The sequence below is a fragment of the Cydia amplana genome, chromosome 7 (genome assembly GCF_948474715.1).
Source record: "Cydia amplana chromosome 7, ilCydAmpl1.1, whole genome shotgun sequence".
Taxonomy (NCBI): domain Eukaryota; kingdom Metazoa; phylum Arthropoda; class Insecta; order Lepidoptera; family Tortricidae; genus Cydia; species Cydia amplana.
Window position 1 is genome coordinate 4,409,119 of NC_086075.1, and position 22,557 is coordinate 4,431,675.

At 38.2% G+C, this 22,557-nt stretch overlaps 1 protein-coding gene across 1 annotated transcript in view; it reads left to right on the top strand.

Annotated features, from left to right (window-relative positions):
* Nucleotides 1-840: 840 nt before the first annotated feature.
* The window catches only part of LOC134649742 (PH and SEC7 domain-containing protein), a 67,260-nt gene continuing 45,543 nt past the window's right edge, over nucleotides 841-22,557 (top strand). Inside the window, exons 1-4 of the mRNA XM_063504572.1 lie at nucleotides 841-1,263; nucleotides 18,149-18,215; nucleotides 20,056-20,109; nucleotides 21,730-21,811. Of these exons, the coding sequence (XP_063360642.1) occupies nucleotides 1,129-1,263; nucleotides 18,149-18,215; nucleotides 20,056-20,109; nucleotides 21,730-21,811 (338 nt within the window). The 5' untranslated portion in view covers nucleotides 841-1,128. The remainder of the gene's footprint in view (nucleotides 1,264-18,148; nucleotides 18,216-20,055; nucleotides 20,110-21,729; nucleotides 21,812-22,557) is intronic.

Genomic DNA, 22,557 nt, shown 5'->3' on the forward strand with positions numbered 1-22,557 from the left:
GAACACTTAGCAAGCGCAGGCGCACAAAGTACTGAGTGAACGAGTCAGTGTCAAAGTCAAACGAACCGACTTATCGATTTGATTTGACAGCTCGCAAGCACAAGGTTTTCCTTTGACACTTCAATCGATACTTTTGTTGAAAAAATCGTTATCGAATGTACATATAATGTATAATATTTTTTTATAAATGTCGTAAATTTATTTCAAAATTATTGCACAAAGTTACTTCACTACATAAAAAATTAAACATGTAAAAGTAATTTTTAAATAGTAGTTTATGCAACAGTGATATAATAAGGGTTCTTAAAATTCAAGGGTCGAAGTTACAAAACGAGACGTAGTCGAGTTTTGTAAAAAAAGACCCGAGAATTTTAAGAACCAATTATGAGCTGTTGCATACATTACTTTTTCTATGACAGCTGCAGCAAAAAAAAAAAAAAAAAGTTATTATAAAAAAAAGAGATTATTAAAAAAAAGAGTTATTATTTAAAAAAAATTGAGTTATTATTTAAAACAAAAAGAGTTATTATTTAAAAAAAAAGAGTTATTATTTAAAAAAAAAGAGTTATTATTTAAAAAAAAAAGAGTTATTATTGTAAATGAAAACATACCTCTTTCAATCAAGATGATCGGAACTTGTATCTTTACAAAAAATAAAGCAGTTGTATTATACTCATAAGATGACTGCTAGCAGTCATCTTATGAGCCTATAGACAAAGCATTCAAATGACATTGCTTTAGATATCACTGTCAGTCATTTAATTGACACATTTAAGTGCTGGAGTAGAAAAAGGACATTTTATGATCTTCAAAATGACCAATGACGAAAAGAACTGGCAACAATTAAAAAATAATTCCAAGCTGTTCGAGGATCATAAAAGAACGCTCCGTTTGTAAAAAAAAATGTGATGAAGAATGTTTAGTTGAGAGTGAATGAAATATTGTAATCTATCTGTCTCCTTCGCTTTGGTTGGTTGGGTGCGCTGCCGTTTATCGTGCTTCATGATTTTATAAAGATTTTTCGTTAATCAATTATAATATCCTTACCCGTAATTCTGCTCGGTTTGTTATATGTATTCATAGTGATATTTTACTGTGCATGGTAATCAATGCTGCTGTGTACTGAATATGGCTGACGAAAGACTAGTGGTCCTAAACCGTAGTGATAATTTGGGATTTGGATTCTCACTGCTCGGCGAAGCCGGTTTGCCACACATTATATACGAAATCGAAGAAAACTCTCCTGCAGCTCGTAGTGGCGAGGTAAGATACTTGTTTCTTTGTATATGGTACTCGAATACTGTTCAATATTTACGCATAAAACAGATGTTGCCTATCGTTGCTGGATTTTGATCGTATATGTTTTCCAGTGCATAGTTACTCCCCCCAAACGCTCATTAACTGCGAAAGTTCAGATGTAATTATGATTACAGTCGTACAAGATTACGCTCATATACAATGAATCATATGTTACACACACAAACAACTAATGCTCATACCCATAAGCATACATAGTTGTCATTACATACCTATAACTTACATTTCTCTTTGAAAATATATAGTTTGTTTATAAAATTCTTATTAGTTACCATGTTTACAAATTTTAAGTAAATTGGTATGGATCTATGCAATAATGATAATCAGAAATTAGGGCCAATAACCTTTCTGAACTTTTTAGTTCTTTTATAAACTTAATTTACTTTCCTTGTAAGAGTTTATTTTCCTAACTTGTTCTTATTTTCCACTGCTGGGCAAAGGCATCTCCTTTTGATCTCTACAACTCCCAATATTGTGCTTTCTGTAGAATTGGAAGAGAACAAAAAAGTAGTTGAAACGGATAGCAAAGTGCAACTTTGCTATCCGTTTTTGAAGTGCAAAGTAAGCCTTTCCGAGCTGATTGCCTACTGCGAAGCACGTTCAACTTGTTGCCTCCTTGTCACACATATACTGTACGAATTTACAAGTGCGACAGAGAGGCAAGACGTCAAACGTGGTTCGCGGTAGGCCCTCTGGTGTGGTGAAAATAAGAATAAGAATACCTTCTTTAATATTTAAGAGCTTAGCTCTTGTCGGTGAAGCAATCTCCAACTCGTCTGGTCCTCTGCCAACTCTTTTACCTTCTGGTATGACCCAACCTGAACGTTTTCTTTTATTTAATTGATATACTAAAATTATTACTATTACTACTATTTTGTTGATAAATATACAATTACACATGGTAAAAAAAGGTCCAAAATTGTTAATACGTACAGGTAGTTTCTATGTTTTCTGAAATGTTTTGCTCACTGCACCCACATCAAAGAATTTCTGTTTTGCCCTATGGTCAACTGATAAAGAATGTCGAGTCCGCATATGGAATTGATGTCAGTTTAATATTTAAGGCATTAATTCCCTCTTAATTATAATATATTGTGCAATAAAGTATAAACAAATAAATAAATTTACTGCTGATATGGCCTCCTCTGTTTATGTTATCACTTTAAACTTAACTTATACATGTATTCCAGTAATTACATTATTGAGTATCTGTGACATGTGAGTAATGCACAGTGCATATCTAAGTTGCCCTTGGAACTCGCCTTGACTTGTATGCAATGAGAAGGTTCTCAACTGTATAATATACTCTTACAGGGCCCCAGGGTCAAGTGCTTAAATTTTGTCAATTTACCAGGTAAAATATAGTGGCCGACTGAAGTTGCGGTTGCGGCAGGTTTCATAAATATCATGTTGAAGCAGATGGTTTCGGCTTCAGCCAAAAAAACTGCCGAGCGTGTTGGCCGCGCCGAAACTGTATTTTCTAAAGTGTCTGACCGAAGTTATGGTTTCAGCATATAAATCATATTTCGGCCGATGGTTCGATTTCGGCCAGAAAACTAACGTGCATTTCGTCCGCGCCGAAACTGTATTTTGGTTGGTGTTTGACCGAAGTTTCGGTTTCAGCAGATTTCAGCATAAAAATCTTGTTTCAGCCGCTGGTTTGATTTCGGCCAAAAAACTACCGAACTTTTCGGCTGCGCGGCGTGCGGCTTATTTTCTAGTGTCTGACCGAAGTTTCGTTTCGGCATATAAACATGTTTCGGTCAAAGGTTCGGTTTCGGCCGAAACTAAAAAAAGGTTTTGGCATAAATTCCGGTTTCGGTTGGATACTAACAATATTTTCTTTTAAGGGTCAAGTGCTTCAATTTTGTCGATTATTCACACAATCTCTATAATAAAGTTTTTATGAGATGTGACAGTTTTATTAATTGTACAGATTGGTATGTTTACACCGTCTTGTTCTTATATAAAAGGTAAAGGTAGTCATATAGGTATGGATATCATAGGTGGTAGAAGTTACCCTGGTTGTAGTATGGGTAAAGTGGGGTTATTGTGTTAAGTTGTAAAAACTCAGAATAATAAAAAAACTGTTGTTTTAGTATTGGTATGTAGTCTAGGGATTAGGACCTATTGGCATAGGGCTAATGCGCACAAGCGCCAGGCGGGCGCCCCAGTCGCGCATATCACCATGATGATTCATGCATGCATATCAAACAGCTACAGGCTACTACTTCGAGGTTACTTACTTGTGCAAAATGAAGTTTGTATATATAATTTAGTTAAAAGTATGTCTAGATCTTGTAACTATTATTTAATCTAACATCTCGCTATGCACCCTTGTCCCACATAGTGTCCTAGCTATTCCACACATGCTACCAGAGACCAGTTAATATAAAGACTTGCAATCTTCATGAAATGCAAAACTAATTTTCGACATTTCTCAATTTTTTTGTTCTAATTGTGTCACCTATTTAAATACTCTGTAGATTCCTAATATTTTATGCACAAACCGGAACCTCATCGCGTAAACTTACATAATTATCCTTTTAGTACTGACGTTTGAAACGTCATCTTTTTGATCGCAGGACAGTTTTCGCTATGTAGAAATAGAGCGGTAACTGGACCCCCAAAGCCCCCTTTCCCCCCTACTTTTTTAAGCGGTAGCCAAGAGTTAATCTTGTGGCTAGGATATTAGATTAGCTTATTATGATTAACAACGGGATTTAATCGCGTAGAATTAAGTTTAAAATGTACCTCCGACGTTTCGAGATTAACAGTCTTTTTTATTCAGTTGTCTCTCATGTGCTTTTATATTCACCACACTTGAATGCCCTTTTTTAAAGCCTCTTGTTTACCATGGAGCCTTTAAATGTCAGCTGGTATGGGTTACGCATTAATCCTGCTTTACCATGTCAATTGCACTAACTATAATTAATTGGTAATGTATCGAACTTTGCAATGTCAAAGAGAATTAAGAAGACATAGAGTGCTCACTCCATACATCAGTTTTGTTACCAAAACGACTATTATTTTCGTAGGCGGCATCTAGCGTTAAGTAGCGGAATTATCAGTACTGCTACTCGACAATAGATTTTGCAACGAACGGAAAGTCTAATGCTCAACGATTTTCAGCTAATATTATAACCGGATTAACCAGAACTCTATTTTCAACGTCTTCTGCTTATAATATTAGTTAAATTGTGGAGCAATACACTATTCACCAGTCGCGACACGTGTGACATCCAGTTTCGAGCAGCAACTGATAGTTCCGCTACTTGATGTATGGAGTGAGCACTCTATGTCTTCTTAATTCTCTTTGGCAATGTATCGAATATTGAATGCAAGTTTCGCGCCGTGTAAATGGGGCTTTATACTTAGACAAAGCTTACTTTGCAGTCTTTGCACATTATGAGCAGTCCCCTATTAATTACTAACCAATAGCCCTTCAATCAAGTACCCTTCGCAAATTTCAATACTGCTTTATATTTTTCCTATCAGTTAATTTTCACACCTGTACCTTTGGTATTAAAGTCCATTATTGCCGAAACTAAATAGCACGCACGTAGCCAGACGTCTTGAGACGATTAACAATTAATGTAGTCAAATTATGGCAAGGCCGATGATGCAGTGGAATAGTAATATTCATATTTTATAGCCTTTTAATTTGAGTTCAATTATTTTATTAAACCTTTTAATAATATTATTATTTTTATTGCAAATTCAACTTCCATTTTAGGTCACATGTCTGCTGTGGCCCTCGCCCGCGGCTATGTCTGCCTAGAATACCTAAGAGTACTTTTTGTATTCCAGTTCCATAAGTAAATTCCCCCTTCTCACCCCCTTAAGAAATGATTTCGGCGATAAAAACTACCCTGGTCCTTTTTCGGGAGTCGGGACTACATATCTCCGAACCACGTTTCATCTAAATCGGTTCAGCGGTTAAAGTGTGAAGAGGTAACAGACAGACTTACCAGAGTTACTGTCGTATTTATTATATTAGTATGGATCATGTCAGTACATCAGTAGACTTAGGTACGTCTTTTTTGTCTATATAATCTTATATATTTGGACGCTACCATGCCACAAACAGTTAAAACTTCTAATACATTTTCGAATGTTATACTTCGTCGGATTAAAACGATTGTAAGAAAAAGAAATAAAAGGTAAAACTTTTTCGAATGTTATACTTCGTCGGATTAAAACGATTGTAAGAAAAAGAAATAAAAGGTAAAACTAGTCTGAGTAAAAAAATAAAATGTATTTTCATAAAACGGCGACCAAAACAATTTCTCGTTATTAGAGTAAAGGAAATCTCAAACTTCGTTTAACTTTGCACTGCACGCCTTTTTGCACTCCAAAGGGCTTCCACTTTATGGACAAGGTGATTTCATTGCGTTTACGAAATTGCTTGTTAAATATTAAGTAGCTGGAGTGCTGAAAACAACTCGCAATAAACAAGAAATGTGAGTTGCCCGCCGTTTACAAGTCAATTTTGAGACACGTCATTCTAAAAGTTGGCAAGTAAAAAGTGTGAATTAGATATTTTTTTTATTCTTAAAAAATTCTTCGAAGTCAGTTAAAAACGTAGATATGTCTATTCATGGACAAATTTAGAGGAACGCAAAAAAATCTTGCACGGCTGTGCTATAAAAATCGCTGCAGAGTTGTCTTGGTCTGACTCTACTTCCGACGTCTTAAGCTTTTTGCGACGATTTTGTGCTCGTGGTTCCGAAGAAAGACACATCTGGTTAAATTGATATAGCGGCAAGATACAGAATGTTTTGATTAGTAGGTACCGGTATTTGTAGATTTCTGTGTTATGTGCAATAAAGTTTGCCTTACTAAAGAAATAAAGAAATCATTAAACCGTCAATCGCTCAATCCGTTATCGTAAACGATATCTCAGATCCGATTAGAGATTGCGAATAAGTAGTTTTTATTGCCATATTCGAACAATAAGGTGCGTCCAGATCTGATAAACGTGTTGCGATTGTGCGTGCAACCGTGCATTACGTTATGTTGTATGATGAGCAGCGCGCGCGCAGCGGCTCATTCGCCAGTCTAGACGTACCTGGATACGCTTCATTTCCTATGTCCGTCACGGTCCACCAGCCGGCTTGTGCGAGTCTAGCTTAACTCTCACGCTACGCAGTGTAAGGAAGGTGATCCAGAATTCCAGACCCGACAACTATTCATCGAATTGTGAACCAGGGCTATAACCGTGAAAATCGAAGTTCGCAAATTGCGGGCATCTTCCTCTATGACTCTAATTACGCCTTGATTGGAGTAAAAGAGAAAGTTCCCCGCAATTTGTGAATTTCAGTTTTCGCGGTACGCCCCCAGGCTCCGCAATACCTAATCTAAATTCCAGCAACTCAAGAAGAGGTAAACAACAGGCTGTCTTATCACTAAACAAACGATCTCTATATGCAAATATGTATTGGCTCTGACTCGATTTATCGATTAAACCGAATATTTTCAAGAAACTAGACAGACTTTTGCTTCAATAATGTAGAAGCACTTGAAGAGAAAATAGAGAAATTAAGAGATCCGTTTATACCAATTGTGATCCATAATCTAAATATTTGCAAGTTGCGAAATGTTTCCAAAAACTTGAAAGACATTTCGAAAGTTTCAGGTATATTTCGCAGGAACTAAAGGAAACTTTCATTTTGGAAATGAAAAATTGAGATCCCCGTAATTTTTACACATTTTACAATTAATTACCTATGGAAACTTTTTTCCGACGGCACATCAGTATCCATAGTATTTTTATACTGGTTCTGAGACTTCTGAGCGAACTTGCACTCGCGATCGGAGCGATATCTCAGAAATAGGCAAGATACAGCAGGCAAGATGAGCATCGGTGGACTTTACGAGGGGTATTCAAAATATTCTCGGTATGAGAATGAAAACAAACAAGTACGAAAAGTTTGATATTTTTATTTTTCAATATACTCCCCCCCTATGTTCATACACTTAAAAGATCGATCAATTATTTTTTTTAATCCCTCGTAAAAATATTTTTTATCTTTCGTGTAAAAATGCTCCTCCACTGCCGCCTTCAATGCTTCATCGTCAGAAAATTTATTTCCACGCAGATCCTTTTTAAGATTGGGGAGCAAAAAGAAGTCGCTGGGGGCTAAGTCCGGACTATACGGTGGGTGAGTAACAGTTTTAAACCCACGTTCAACAATAGCTGCCTTGGCAATATGAGCAGTATGGACGGGGGCGTTGTCATGCAGAAGCAGAATACCTTTGGTTAACTTTCCTCGCCTCTTTTCTTTAATTACATCCTTTAATTGACGTAGAATGTTAGCGTAGTACTGTCCTGTGATATTTACACCTTTTTCTTTATAATCGATTAGTAATACTCCTTCACAATCCCAAAATATCGTGGCCATGACCTTGCCAGCTGAAGGGATGACCTTCAACTTCTTGGGATGAGCTGAACCCTTAATGTGCCACTGCATGGACTCTTGTTTACTCTCTGGGTCATAATGATGAACCCAGGTTTCATCTCCAGTAACTATTCTTTGCAGCACCTCATCAGGATTTTCACCGCACAGGTCAATAAAATCGGAACAACAAGCTACACGCATGTCTTTTTGAAGCCGAGTCAGCATTCGCGGAACCCATCTTGCACTTACTTTTGACATATTAAGATGGTCATGTATAATATCATGTACGGTACCAATAGAGAGATTGGTTACTTGTGCTATAGATTTTACCTTCACTCGACCATCTTCCAATATAAGTTTTTCCACTTTATCAATATTTTCTTGTGAAGTAGCTACTACAGGCCGGCCAGGTCTAGGGTCATCTTCAATACTCTCCCTTCCGCGTTTAAACTCGCTTGACCACTTTTGAATGGTAGATAAAGAAGGAGCAGACTCACGGTAAACACAATCCATTTCCTCTTTTATGGTTTTTTGATTTTTACCCTGTTTTGTCAAGAATTTTATCACGCATCGATGTTCTAATTTAGTTAACATTGTCAATTCGCACAGGATGTTCATGTTTGTTCAGCACTTGCAGAAAAACAAAAGACTATCTCGGTTCGAATTATACTTTTTTTTAATGTCAATGAATAAACCTTAGCGGCCAGTAACGAAAGAAATTTTAGAAGAGGTCGTAAGATATCAATACCGAGAATATTTTGAACGCCCCTCGTATATCTTCGCAATAAGGTTTAGGTTCGGTCCAGTTAACTGGACGATTGATGCGCAAGCATCACCGCTATGCCATCGATTATCGCCCTGACACTTTCCTTTTTCCAATTAATCGTTAGCTCTCCTAGCCATGCGTGTGCGGAAGAGTGCGCTCAATACACTTATGCTGTCGGTTCGGTGTTCCCGTATATCAAAGCAAATCTAAGAGAATATTTTTCTCGATGATGATGCCATTTACGTGAATATTAATTGCGAAACGCTGCACTAAATGCTAGGACACCTATTTTTGTTTATCCCTCAACGCAAGGGAAGTACCTTGATGTCCTTGCCAAGTAGGTTTCTCGAAGCAACTCAGGTACAGTTAACTCCCCTTAGCAATTTTTTTTCTTATTAATTAGGTACATTAATAAGGATAATAAGATTAATAAGTTATAATCACTAATCACCTCCAATTTATAAATTCCTATAGTTCATATACTGAAGTCCAAAAGTATTTTTGAACTTATACTAAATGCTGTCACCAATTAATTAATTGGTAATGTGACTAATTTGAGAAGCTCTTACTTCATTGCAATTTGTTTGTCTGCACAAAAGTGCAATCTTTTACTTATAAGTACCTATACTAAAGTTCTAGGTAAATTATGCAAATCCTAGATTTCACCTTGCACGAAATAATTGAGATTCGATTTGACAACCATCAGCATAAAAAATAGGGAAGCAAAAAGGCATTAAGGCACTCTACTATTTATAGTCCAAGGCGAAGTTATAAAAGTTATAAATGTAAAGTTAGCGCTTTCTTTAGGTTTCCTTCGACCACTCAGTCTGTGCATTAGGGCGTGCTTCCACCAAAGTTCGCGAGGTTAAAGCTACAAACCAAAATTTCTTGCGACTTTTGAGATTCAGAGCGCTTTTTTCCAAGTACCTATTTTTACTTCGTTACTTAATCCTTAAAAAATGTTTAGCATGTGGCTTGGAGATCATTGGTGCAGTTCCACAGCCGTTGCGTCTTTCAGCAAAGAAGAACACTTCATTTGTAGAGACCCGTTAGATTTTGCACACATAAAAATTATTGTGATGAACAGTGAACTAGCAAACAATTTCGTGCTATTGGCGGCCATTTTGTCGCTGTATTTCCGCGCTGCGGCAGTTCCGCGAAAACCGCTGGTACTGCACACTGTGGTGGAAAACCAGCTTAATGTTCACTTCTTGACCTGGAAACTTCGTTATTTTGTACCCGCTCGAGCTAAACTTCACTGAGCAGTGGTTGTTCATTACGTTTACCGAGCGCTGCGCCTTAGCCAACCAATACAACTTAGGTCTACGATTACGGGCGTTTTTACCGGAAAGAATTGGCGTAGGCGCAAGTTTCTACGACTGCGTGCCATATGACCTTCCGATCCAGAGGGGAAACTCGGCATTACTGGGATTACTCCGGTTTTCTCACTATGTTTTCCTTCACCTAAAAGCGACTGGTAAATATCAAATGTTTAGAACTATACATAAGTTCCGTAAAACTCATTGGTACGAGCTGGGGCTTAAGCCCGCGACGCGACCTCCGGATTGAATCGCACGCCCTTACCGCTAGGCTACCAACACTTCGCACGCATACGCAGATTAGCCTTATGGTATATAATAATGTTCTATTTAAATGGAATGGAAATACCTTACTGATTATTTTCAACTACATATGAATTGTAGGTATATGAAAACGAAGTTTCCACAGTGCTTGCCGCTGGGTCTATTTGAACAAATAATGACCAACGTTTGGACTTTGCCAACGTGGAAACATACAATTTTTGAGGCTTTGCCGGTCAGCAGAATATTATCAGTGCGTGGCGGTATCACGGTAACTAGACATAAGTTAGCGCACGCGCTGATCCAGAAAGGTAATACTTTTACTTATCTGCCGCTGTTCTTAACACTTTCAGTGCCAAGAACCCGCTAGTCGGGTTCATTTTGTATTGGAAATGGGGCGCTTCGCACTGAAAGTGCTAAAGTGTTGACCACGACATGATCTAGAATAGAAAGCACTCGGGTTTCAGCAGAAGGTATACTTCTACAGAACTCAAGCTTCCATTAAAGTCCTAAAGATAAGGTCTTAAATACTCAAGTCGCCTTTACTGCTGTAGTTTTGCAGCTTTATCGGTCCGTTTGACTGTGCTCGTATAACTTTAGGAATAACATCTCAGGTACAGTGCTTATTGAGCTTTAACTTATTTCCTGCACAAAGCGTGTAGGAAGAAAGTCTAGGCGTGGGTCGCTTTGTGACACTAAGGTATAGATTGAAAGGTAAAGTTGTTAGTCCAACCGCATAGCGAATACTGGCGAAACTAAGACCGCTTGTACAGTCATAGTCAGTTAAAAGTAACGGGTCAGACTACGCGTCAAGAGTATCTAATCTCCTCTAATAACTTAACAAAATGAGATATGCCTCTCTATGTAGAACAATTAGACTGTGACTGTGACAGAAAATTTTGAACCCGAACTGTGAAGATATTGCGACCAATAGCGCGCGTAATGCGAACTCGTCAACCAATTGCGCGCGTGATGTGAACTCATCAACCAATCGCGTTGTAGCGATTTCACACCGCTGTACTGGCCCCTGTCATGCCTCATTCATTATTATTGCCCGTAAAGCCAGTCCCTAGATATCTATGTCAATGGTTTATAACGTAAACTAATGTAGGCGTTAAAAACTTCTTTAATTTAGGTGTCTTATTATTCGATAACGTGACAGCTTATGTTATGACGTGGCCACCATAATTGTATTAGCTACCTACAATTCAGCATCAAATAGATAGTGACTGTCAAAGTGGCCATATATCGTAACACATCCTTATTTCTATGCTAACAGGTGTGTTACGATATATTTGACCACTTTGGCCGTCACTATATATGTGACGCTGACTGTACTATTCTCATAAAACTATGGACCACGTCACGAGTGTCACGACCTATCATTCTAAAGTTGAATAGGCCCCCAGGAATTCATAAGGTTTTATTAATTAAACGTGGTTTTTGCAGTGACGTCTAGGGTTTATTTTAGGGTGCCTGTAGCTCGATCTTAATTGCTACGACGGACGTGGGTAGAGTGTCAGTTACTTAGGTTCGCTACTTCGGTCTAGACTTTAGGCTATAAACAGGCATAACTTAAGGCTTTCAGTGACAAGAATTTTTAGAGTTCTGTACTGAAACAACTCAAAGGTGTCTAGTTCGTAATTAAACTGGCTCCTGCCCGCGACTTCATATGCGTAGAATGGTGACTAAAACTATTGGGTAATAGTTTCAGTCACATAATATTATAGTGGAATATATAGCTGGTCAAGCAAATCTTGTCAGTAAAAAAGGGGCTATATCCCTTCGCGCCTGAGCGTTTTCCAAAAAAAGTGTACATTTCATTAATGTCTTCAAAATATTGACTTCTTGGGCTCATTTTACTCAGAATCATTTGTACATTCACGCCTCATACATGAAAAAATGTGTCCCAAAATTTTGTATGAAAAAAAATTTTTCCAGTGCGTCACGTTCATACAAATAAAAAAAATTTTCATACAAGAATGTGACGATCAGGAAAGGAAATTTTTGGACACATTTTTTTATGTATGAGGCGTGAATGTACAAATGATTCTGAGTAAAATGAACCCAAGAAGTCAATATTTTGAACTATCCGGTGGCGAATGCACTAGTCCCAAAACGCACTATTAGTCAATACACTCTAATTTCGAAAGCCCCTCTTCTCATAAGAAACTAGGCCCAAAATACCATATTTCCAAAAAGGCTCATTCTCGATTTACACGAGAACCATTGAGAACTAGTCCCAAAATACACCTTTCCCAAAATACCCCAAATTGTGTTCACCTGTGCGTGGCGTAATACTTTATTCTCATAATGCGTAGGTCTCAAAACACTCTAGTTCCAAAATACCCTATTTTTTTGGAATGTCTCTTTGTGACTGCTTTCAGCCGTAATCATTACCCGTTAGATGCCTAAATTTTTTTTTTCAAAAATAGGATTTATTTAATTATTATTTTGAGCTATACAGGGTGTAATCGTTAAGTGTTGCTCGGCGATAGTTCCGTAAATATAGCAGATATCAGAAAATTTCAAATTGATATCGAAAGTGCATATAGTGAAAGTGAAGGGCAATATACACACGAGTGTTTTAATGCCTGTGTTGATAAAGCAGTGTATGGAACTATCATAATTAGGTGGGCGAGAAACTACCCTCATTTATGGCATTAAATAATTAAATAATGCCATAAATGAGGGTAGTTTCTCGCCCACCTAATTATGATAGTTTCATACACTGCTTTATCAACACAGGCATTAAAACACTCGTGTGTATATTGCCCTTCACTTTCACTATATGCACTTTCGATATCAATTTGAAATTTTCTGATATCTGCTATATTTACGGAACTATCGCCGAGCAACACTTAACGATTACACCCTGTATAGCTCAAAATAATAATTAAATACGTAAATCCTATTTTTGAAAAAAATATTTTAGGCATCAAACGGGTAATGATTACGGCTGAAAGCAGTCACAAAGAGACATTCCAAAAAAATAGGGTATTTTGGAACTAGAGTGTTTTGAGACCTACGCATTATGAGAATAAAGTATTACGCCACGCACAGGTGAACACAATTTGGGGTATTTTGGGAAAGGTGTATTTTGGGACTAGTTCTCAATGGTTCTCGTGTAAATCGAGAATGAGCCTTTTTGGAAATATGGTATTTTGGGCCTAGTTTCTTATGAGAAGAGGGGCTTTCGAAATTAGAGTGTATTGACTAATAGTGCGTTTTGGGACTAGTGCATTCGCCACCGGATAGATTTTGAAGACATGAATGAAATGTACACTTTTTTTGGAAAACGCTCGCCTACATTTAAAAAAAAATTCTACTGACAAGATCTGCTTGACCAGCTATATAAAATACGCAAAAACATGCAAGCGTTTGGATGAAAGTGCCAGTATGTAATAATTTACTTACGTAATTTCTTGAGCTCGACACGTGAACTTGCCTTTGCTTACAAAACAAAGTATGAAATCATACCGGATGACTTAATTTTCTACGATGTTAAGTATAATTAGGCGCAAATTGATTGTAATTGAATTGCTTCAGTTATCTACAAATGATCGAAACTGTTGTATTTTTCACAGGGAGGCAATTGTTGTTTGTTTCCAGTTTTAACAGTGGATATACTGGTATGGGCGTAGATAAGAAACTTGTGAAGTTAATAACGAGTTTATTCAGCAGGCCTAATATGCCTCATATTATGATGGATGATATTATCCAAGTAATAAACTATATGTCACTTTTATAACCGTGCAATTGAAAGAGACATACACTCTCTTTTTCACGCTGTACGTAGACTAGTGCGACCATCATCATCATATCCGTACGGAACTTGTATAAAATAAGTTATGTTCAACCGTTACCGTCATCAACAGCGCGCTATTTCTGTTACTGTGATTAGTCATTTACGAATTAGGCGGCAAAACCAGCGACATCTGGTTGGCTATTGTCAAAAAACTGGCCGAATTCATTCAAAACAGTCTTACTTTAGCGGTTGTTTAATTAACGCTGAAATTTAATTAACTGTTTCTAAAAAAACTAATTGGTAATGTTTATATAGGTTTAGCTGAAAATAGAGTTCTTTTACTTTGACAAAAGTGACCCATATTATTTCTGCCGTTATTGAATTTAAATATAATTAAATATTGTTGTTCTCTTGTTATCAATAACCTAATACTTCAACTAGATCGCCCTTCTGATCGACTTCATCTCTATGCTCAATCTTTTAGATTAGAGACCCTGGACAATACTGCATGAAACTTTAATCATTCATTACAAATACAAATTTTAACTACTTATACACTTTCAAACGGTTGAGGAAACTTTCCTCAGGGAAGTATAAACACATCAATAACATAGCCCTCGGACAAGAGGACAACTATAACAAGCCCGCCGACTAATTCATCCTTCCGCTTCGCCCTTCTGATCTAATTCATCTAAGCTCATCCATTAGGAGACCCTCTGATAAGAGTCACCAGTCAGTCGCGGATCGCTCCGACCGCGTCCGGTCGTGTTTAGAGCGTTTATGTTTATAACCGACGCAATCGTAAAATTAATGGGTGTAGTTTTAGTTCAAACTAAACGAGTTTCTGATAATTCTGACTGTGTAATTCTCCCAATTGATATGGTGTACGTGGTACAATATATTAGTGTGCTGTGATATAATAAAATCTGGGGGCATTGCCAGAGCTATTTCATGTAAACTTTTAACTTTATTACAATATCGTGTTTCCTTCAATTTTACGACCAATTACAAAATTGGAAACAAATCAATTATAGCAATTATCGTGTTTGTGAAACAGTGCCGTTTACTGACAGTGATATGAGGAAGGATACATTAGAGATTAGTGTAATCGGCTGATGTGCAATGTGTAGTGTGTAAACAAATATTATGGATTTGTTATTACTTTAAGGAGAACAAACATGTAAATGTATAAAGGTAAAACCTTTTTACAGACATTAGGAACTTAATGCATGCTATTATTTCCTTAACCAGCTAGATCTAGCTCGCACTGGCACACGTTTTAATGTTCTTCTGTGAACTCTAAAACACGTACTATAAGTTTTCGAATTTTAAATGTTTTGGCAAAGCCGCTTACACGCGTGTGTCCAAATAAGAATCTACTGAGGACTGCATTAAGAATTTACGTGTGGTCTACGAGTAGGTAGTGGTGGAGTTGTTTTTGTTAATAATAGTACGCCGTAATGTGGAATTATTTGGCCAAGAACATCACATTTATATCTATGGCATCCTGTGTTTTGATGTGACGAACGAAAGTAGAAGTCCTTAGCTACTATCGGCTCCTAGATACTTACACAAACACAATATACAAATATACATAGACGTGACAGTTGAACTATGTTTACACAATCCAAGTGAGGTCCTTGATAACCTGATAACCCGACTCATTCTCATTAGGTATATTGGGTGAAATTGTCATAGGAGCTTCCTAGCCTTATGTACTTAATAGTCTAACGCTACGTCTTACGTAGGCGAACGAACGCCGCGCGGCCGCCGCGCCGCTTTGCGTCTAAATCGCTCACGTACGAGTAGGACATACCTATACGTATCAACGGTTTGTTTCATCCTCGCCGCGCCGCGCCGCCGCCTCGCCGCCGCCTCGCCGTGCCGCGCTGCGCCGCGCCGCGTTCGCGCGTTGACCGCCTACGTAAGCCGTAGCGTAATAAGTTGATGCCCAGCTGAATCTCCAGGGTTATTTTAGTTAACATGATACAGATAGTCCAGCTGATAACCTATACCAAAATGTATAAATAAATTCATCTCAGGTGATTAAAGTGGACATATTTTCCACATAGATCACCCAGGTAATTCAGGCATAGGGTCTATTTCGATCACCTGGGCATTATCTAATGTCATTTTCGCCAAATACAATCACCTAGGTAAAATCCACTCATGTGACACTACTGGATAGGGGCTGTTCATAAATTACGTCATCTATTTTTGACGATTTTTGCCCCCCCCCCCTAAAATCATCCAAAAATCATGCTTTGAATGACCCCGTTTCCTCCTACGTCATGCTACCATCATCCGATGTCCAGACACCCCCCCATTCGAAATGACGTAATTTATGAATAGCCCCATATCATAAGCCAGAAAGCCACAGAAGTCAAGTTGTCAAGCGGGGACCCCAGGCTCCCATGAGCCATGGCAAAATGCCGGGATAACGCGAGGATGAAGACAGAAGTCAAATTCCTTAACTGCATGTCTATTATCATTACCCGCTACTTGTATTTCGAGTTCGTTAAATCTACGTGGATTTCACTTTGTCCTGTGCTTGTAAATAACCCAACTGACCTCACGCCGCTGTTACACTCATGTAGTCATGTTCCGAACTCAGCTAATGGACCATTATTGATCATCGGACACTGGAACGCCATTATGTGCTAAACGCAGTTCGCGCCCACTGGACACAGGCACCTATTTATAGAAAGGCGTATCGCCAATATAAAGCTCCTTTATTTTGGTTAGCTATGTACTCTTGGCGTCCAAATAATTGCACCCTTTTTAGGGTTCCGTAGCCAAATGGCAAAAAAGCGGCCAAGTGCGAGTCGGACTCGCCCATGAAGGGTTCCGTATTTAGGCGATTTATGACGTTTAAAAAAAAACTACTTACTAGATCTCGTTCAAACCAATTTTCGGTGGAAGTTTACATGGTAATGTACATCATATATTTTTTTTTTGTTTTATCATTCTCTTATTTTAGAAGTTACAGGGGGGGGGGGACACACATTTTACCACTTTGGAAGTGTCTCTCGCGCAAACTATTCAGTTTAGAAAAAAATGATATTAGAAACCTCAATATCATTTTTGAAGACCTATCCATAGATACCCCACACGTATGGGTTTGATGAAAAAAATTTTTTGAGTTTCAGTTCGAAGTATGGGGAACCCCAAAAATTTATTGTTTTTTTTTCTATTTTTGTGTGAAAATCTTAATGCGGTTCACAGAATACATCTACTTACCAAGTTTGAAGAGTATAGTTCTTATAGTTTCGGAGAAAAGTGGCTGTGACATACGGACGGACAGACAGACAGACGTGACGAATCTATAAGGGTTCCGTTTTTTGCCATTTGGCTACGGAACCCTAAAAACGGAACCCTTATGGATTCGTCATGTCTGTCTGTCTGTCTGTCTGTCTGTCCGTCTGTCCGTCTGTCCGTCTGTCTGTCCGTCCGTATGTCACAGCCACTTTATTCCGAAACTATAAGAACTATACTGTTGAAACTTGGTAAGCAGATGTATTGTGTGAATCGCATTAAGATTTTTACACAAAAATAGAAAAAAAAAACAATAATTTTTTGGGGTTCCCCATACTTAGAACTGAAACGCAAAAAATTTTTTTTTCATCAAACCCATACGTGTGGGGTAGATGGATAGGTCTTCAATAATGATATTGAGGTTTCTAATCTAATTTTTTTCTAAACTGAATGGTTTGCGCGAGAGACACTTCCAAAGTGGTAAAATGTGTGTGTCCCCCCCCCCCCTGTAACTTCTAAAATAAGAGAATGATAAAACAAAAAAAAATATATGATGTACATTACCATGTAAACTTCCACCGAAAATTGGTTTGCACGAGATCTAGTTAGTAGTTTTTTTTAATACGTCAAAATCTCCTAAATACGGAACCGTTCATGGGCGAGTCCGACTCGCACTTGGCCGCTTTTTTTAATTGCTTTAGTAAACGATCGGTAAATTGATACTTTACATGAGGACATGAGGGCAAAATGTCGTATTTCGTATCCGTTTTATCTTATTGCGCAGCGCACCTGACGTAGTTTTGGCATGCATCAACATTTTGGGTATTTAATTGTTCTGTGCCCCATCGGAAAAAAAGATTAATTAACATATATTGTAGCCTTCTGTACGGGGTTAGAAATAAATGTAGACGTGTTCGGGATCAGAGAAATTTTCAGGCGTTCGTAAGCGCATTGTAATTATGCCTACTTGAATAAACTATCTTTTATCTTATCTTATCAGACATCATTACTTTCGCATTAATACTATTAGGAGGGAATAACAATAAGACGCGGTAGTAAGATCGAAACGTTTTATTTACAGGTGGAGGCTGGAGACGTATTGCTCAAGGTCAATGGGACTGACGTGAACCGGTTCACCACACGAGAAGGTACGGAATTCGCGACCACGCACCCACAAGTGCCTTGACCGTTTGTAGACCTTGTGCCCTTGACATACGGCTTACGAATGGTCAATTGTGATGGTACGTTCGATTGTCGATGTTTATTGTTTCATGAACGGCCACTGTGACAAAAGTACTAAGAATTTGTAATAGAATAACCGATTTAACATATCCAAAAAGCTCCGCTCTTAGTGTCTAACATCGAAATTAAAATCTAGGTTGATATAAGGTTTAAAAAGTTAAGTTAGTTTAAAAGTTGGTAAAGCAAACTATTTGATTATATGTAGAGTAAAACCAACCTTAAAATCGTCACATCCCTCCACTCTACTAATCAACACATTTAGATTTGAGCTTAAAAATACTGACGAAGGGATGTTAAATTTATGGTTGGGTTAACTCTACTGTAACACTGTCACCCTTAAACACCTTCGTTAAAGATCTAAATTTAAAAAATGAATTTAGGATGTGTATAGGTATATCACGGTATGATAGAAATATCTCAATCACGAAATATGTGCAAACAGAATGCGCTCTACTCCCTTTTAGGACGTCAGCCGCGCTGGTCAGTTCGTAAATTTTATTTACTTTCGTTATCATTGATCCAAACGTGAAGTGTAATTAACTGTCTCGAATGGCTTAGTGAATAAAACATCCAATGTTAGCGTTATCTGTGGATTGGTTGTTACGATCGCATGGCCGGAATTGGCTCACGCGAGCGCCTCATTCACATTTCATAGGGCTCCTGTTATTGCCATCACTTGCAAAATGTTGCTATACCCTCTATTTGCAGGTGCCGGAAGACAAAGCTCTCAGTGCAACTCACCGTCCCTGTATATTTAGTAGAGTCTGTGCGGAAAGAGAAGAGTCGTGGTATGTATTGGGTCCCATACATTCCACGACACTTCTCTTTCCGCACATACTCTAAAAGTTGGGGTTTATTTCTCTCGATCTCACATTTAAATTAGTTCGCCAGAGGCGCCTACTAATAAGCTAAGACAAAACAGGCACGTCCTAACCTATTTTTAACAACAACTCATTTACAGTCTGACCTCTTGAGAAATTGATTTCCTCCTCTTATCTTATCAAGATCCTGACATGCGAGGATACTAACTCGATTGTTAACTCGATTTTATTCCATTTTCTCGAGCTTCGCACTGAATGAAAGCCAGTCCACAGATAAAAGTAGCCATCGTTAAATGTTTGGTTCCTTGTGGGTTCGGCCTGCAGCCGACAAACTCTTCAGAAGAAGTATCTAACCACAGTACAATTTATACGTTTCATGTGCATCAAAGAGTCACTAACATAAATTTAATCTGTTTAAAAAAGGTATAGACTTACCTCCTTATTCATAAACGCGCTACAAACCTCAATTAGCTAATAATCGTTTGTCCTTATCTGTCATTTTGACTTATGTATTTGTATGAAAGGGATAAAACATAATTTAACTAAATCAGGCGCGTAAAGTTTTATGAATAAGGGGGTTAACCCTTATAGTAGGGGAGCCCAAGAGGGGATTTTTGTGTTTACTCGAGCGCGTCAGATTAAGATATGAGTGATGCGATGGCAAAGTCATTATACGTATTACAAATTAAAGATATCTTATTGATACGGTTTTAACACCCCCTGGCACTGATTAAAATAACCGACTTGGTTTCACATTACATCTCAAAACTTTTTTGTAGTAGAAGCGTTGCGTGACTTGCACCTTTTTACATGTAATGTTTTTGATGGGATTCAATATACGCGATATAATCCGTTTTAATAGTTTTATTTCATGAGTAACTATCGCGGTAACCGAAGACAATATTAAACAAATTGATTGTTGCAGTTTTAAAATGTTTGCGTCTTTCGTCGGATCCCGTCACTTTAAGACTGAAAAAGGGTGAGTTAATAACAAGAATAATGTATTACTTGGTGGGGGTGGGTGGCCTATGACATACGGCGGACCAGAGACGAGTAAATAAGTGAGACTTCATTGGAGACGAAGTTGCATTCGTCTGAAAACGTTTAAGTTCCATGGCTAAGGTGACAAAACTTAAATAATGTATGGTCACGTGATTCTCGTAGCATCTGCAATACCGGTACATTTTTTTATTCATTTGGCGTCTGTCGATGTACTATTGTTATTTTGCTTACTGCTTTAGTGCTTCGTATGCACTAAAGAAAGGTTTAAAAGGCCAAAAAAGCAGTGTGTCACTTAATAACTCAATTCAGCATGTCTTGTTTGGCTGCTTTTATCACGTAATAGAGATACCATAAAGACGAATGTAGTTTTAGACACGAACATTACATTGTTATTAAGATACTTAGCAGTCTTTATTATCTACTCGTCTCGTAGGCATCCAAGCCGGCATTGGGTAATAAAATTCCTACAGTATTCCCCAGTGGTCGTAGTAAGCCGCAACAAATAATGCGATATGTGGACTAGTTTATGTGGCTCGCGGGATCCCGACATGTGGGGTTACCAGATGAAAAACATGACGAATCCTTACAACGTCCTTCTTAAAAAACACTAGGATTGCATGCTTAATTTCCCGACGCGTAAAGCCGTGCTCAGATTGCTGTAGATTGCGCGATTTGCTTGAGTTGCATTTATTAGGCGGGCAATATGTAGCAAACGCGCGCCGCTTTCGCTTAATCTGGACGCATCTTAAAAAGAATACGGTGCATTCCTAAAACACGCTTGTTTCTTTGTGTGAAGATCACGCACAATGCCAGATCCCATTTAACCAACGGTATTAGACGGGCGCTGTCATGGAAAAGTACAATCGGCTATTCTTAGACTAATAATATGAATGTAATACCGTTTAATAAACGAGCTCCTGGAACTGAATCATAAAGTTTTACAACCAAAACTTGTGATTCAGAAGAGCGAATACGATGTTTCGCGCGTTCCAACTAAAACACTGGCTAAAATAAAGCATCCACATTTTAACCTCAAAGAGCCTTCTCTAAAATTACAGAAGCCAAATCTGGCCAAAAAATATTTCTATAATCATTAAATATTGTGATATTACTATAGTCTTATCGCAATCGTGACCGAAGATCTAAATCCCCAAAATGTCTCGGTAAACCCCAATGTCTGGTAACCCTACAGACACGGGATAACACTCGTTCACAGTGGCTTTGTTCCCTTTAATAATGTAATTTTCCGATGCTGTTGCCTGATATGATTTGCTTTGCTTATGTGCTAACCTAGAGTCGATATTTAATTTTAAATCACGTTCTCATGACAAACTTTGAACGTAATGTTCGCATTGACAACGACTATAAGGCCGAACTACCTACACTAGATAAATTCAGCTCGCGAAGATAAGCGTGCACATGCAGTGTGTAATGTTTCGAATTTCATGATATAAATTTAGAGGTCTTGGTCTCCGGTTGACGTTAGACGCTACGTACACCGTCAGAATATCGTGTGACGCTACACGCAGCGTACAGCGTCAACCATATTAAAGTCTTAGTATTACGAACTTTGCGAATAAGTGTATTAATGTTGCAGACCCACAGATCAAAGCGAACGTGAGGCGGTACTTGTCGTCCGGCGAGCGGCGGACGAGCGGACCGCGAACAAACCACGATAAGTAAGTTTTTATATTATACCTAGATATAGCTGGTCAACCAAATCTTGTCAGTAAAAAAAGGCGCGAAATTCAAATTTTCTATGGGACGATATCCCTTCGCGCCTACATTTTTCAAATTTGCCGCCTTTTTCTACTGTCAAGATCTGGTTGACCGAGTATAGTTTATTTATTATATAAGTTTTTATAATGGCTGGGCCACGAAACACGAGGTTTGGCGGCTAACGTTCGCCGTGAAAAACAAATGAGGATCGGCAGCGTCAGCTAATTCGTTCTTTTTTGTTTGTTGCCTTCTCGTTTAGCACACAATAGCGAACACTTATTTCACAGAATACATATAAGTTGATTTGGAATATGCCGTCGCTAACGCTGAGAGAATATTAACTCATTGTGACTGACGCCAGTTAGACAGAATATGTCTACATAATTATATTGTGCGGACTGGACTGGGCGCAAGGGCCCCGCATCGCTTGCGTCCCACCTAGCCTAGCTACGTACCATCATATTTAAGTGTCAGTAAGTCGCTGTAGTTAGTCTGCACTGCATCAGTTGCCATTTCATTGTGTAATGTGAAAGACTATCCGTCTGCCGCGGGTCTCAGCCGCGGTATGCTCGAGCGTTATTCCAACAGCTTACCGAGCTCTTTAGGCATAGGTATAAGTTCGCTCTCCGATTAGGTACATTTGGTTGTTCTCATCTGGAAAACGCATCAATTTACGAAAGGCTCGCTAAGAGTATAATGTAAAACT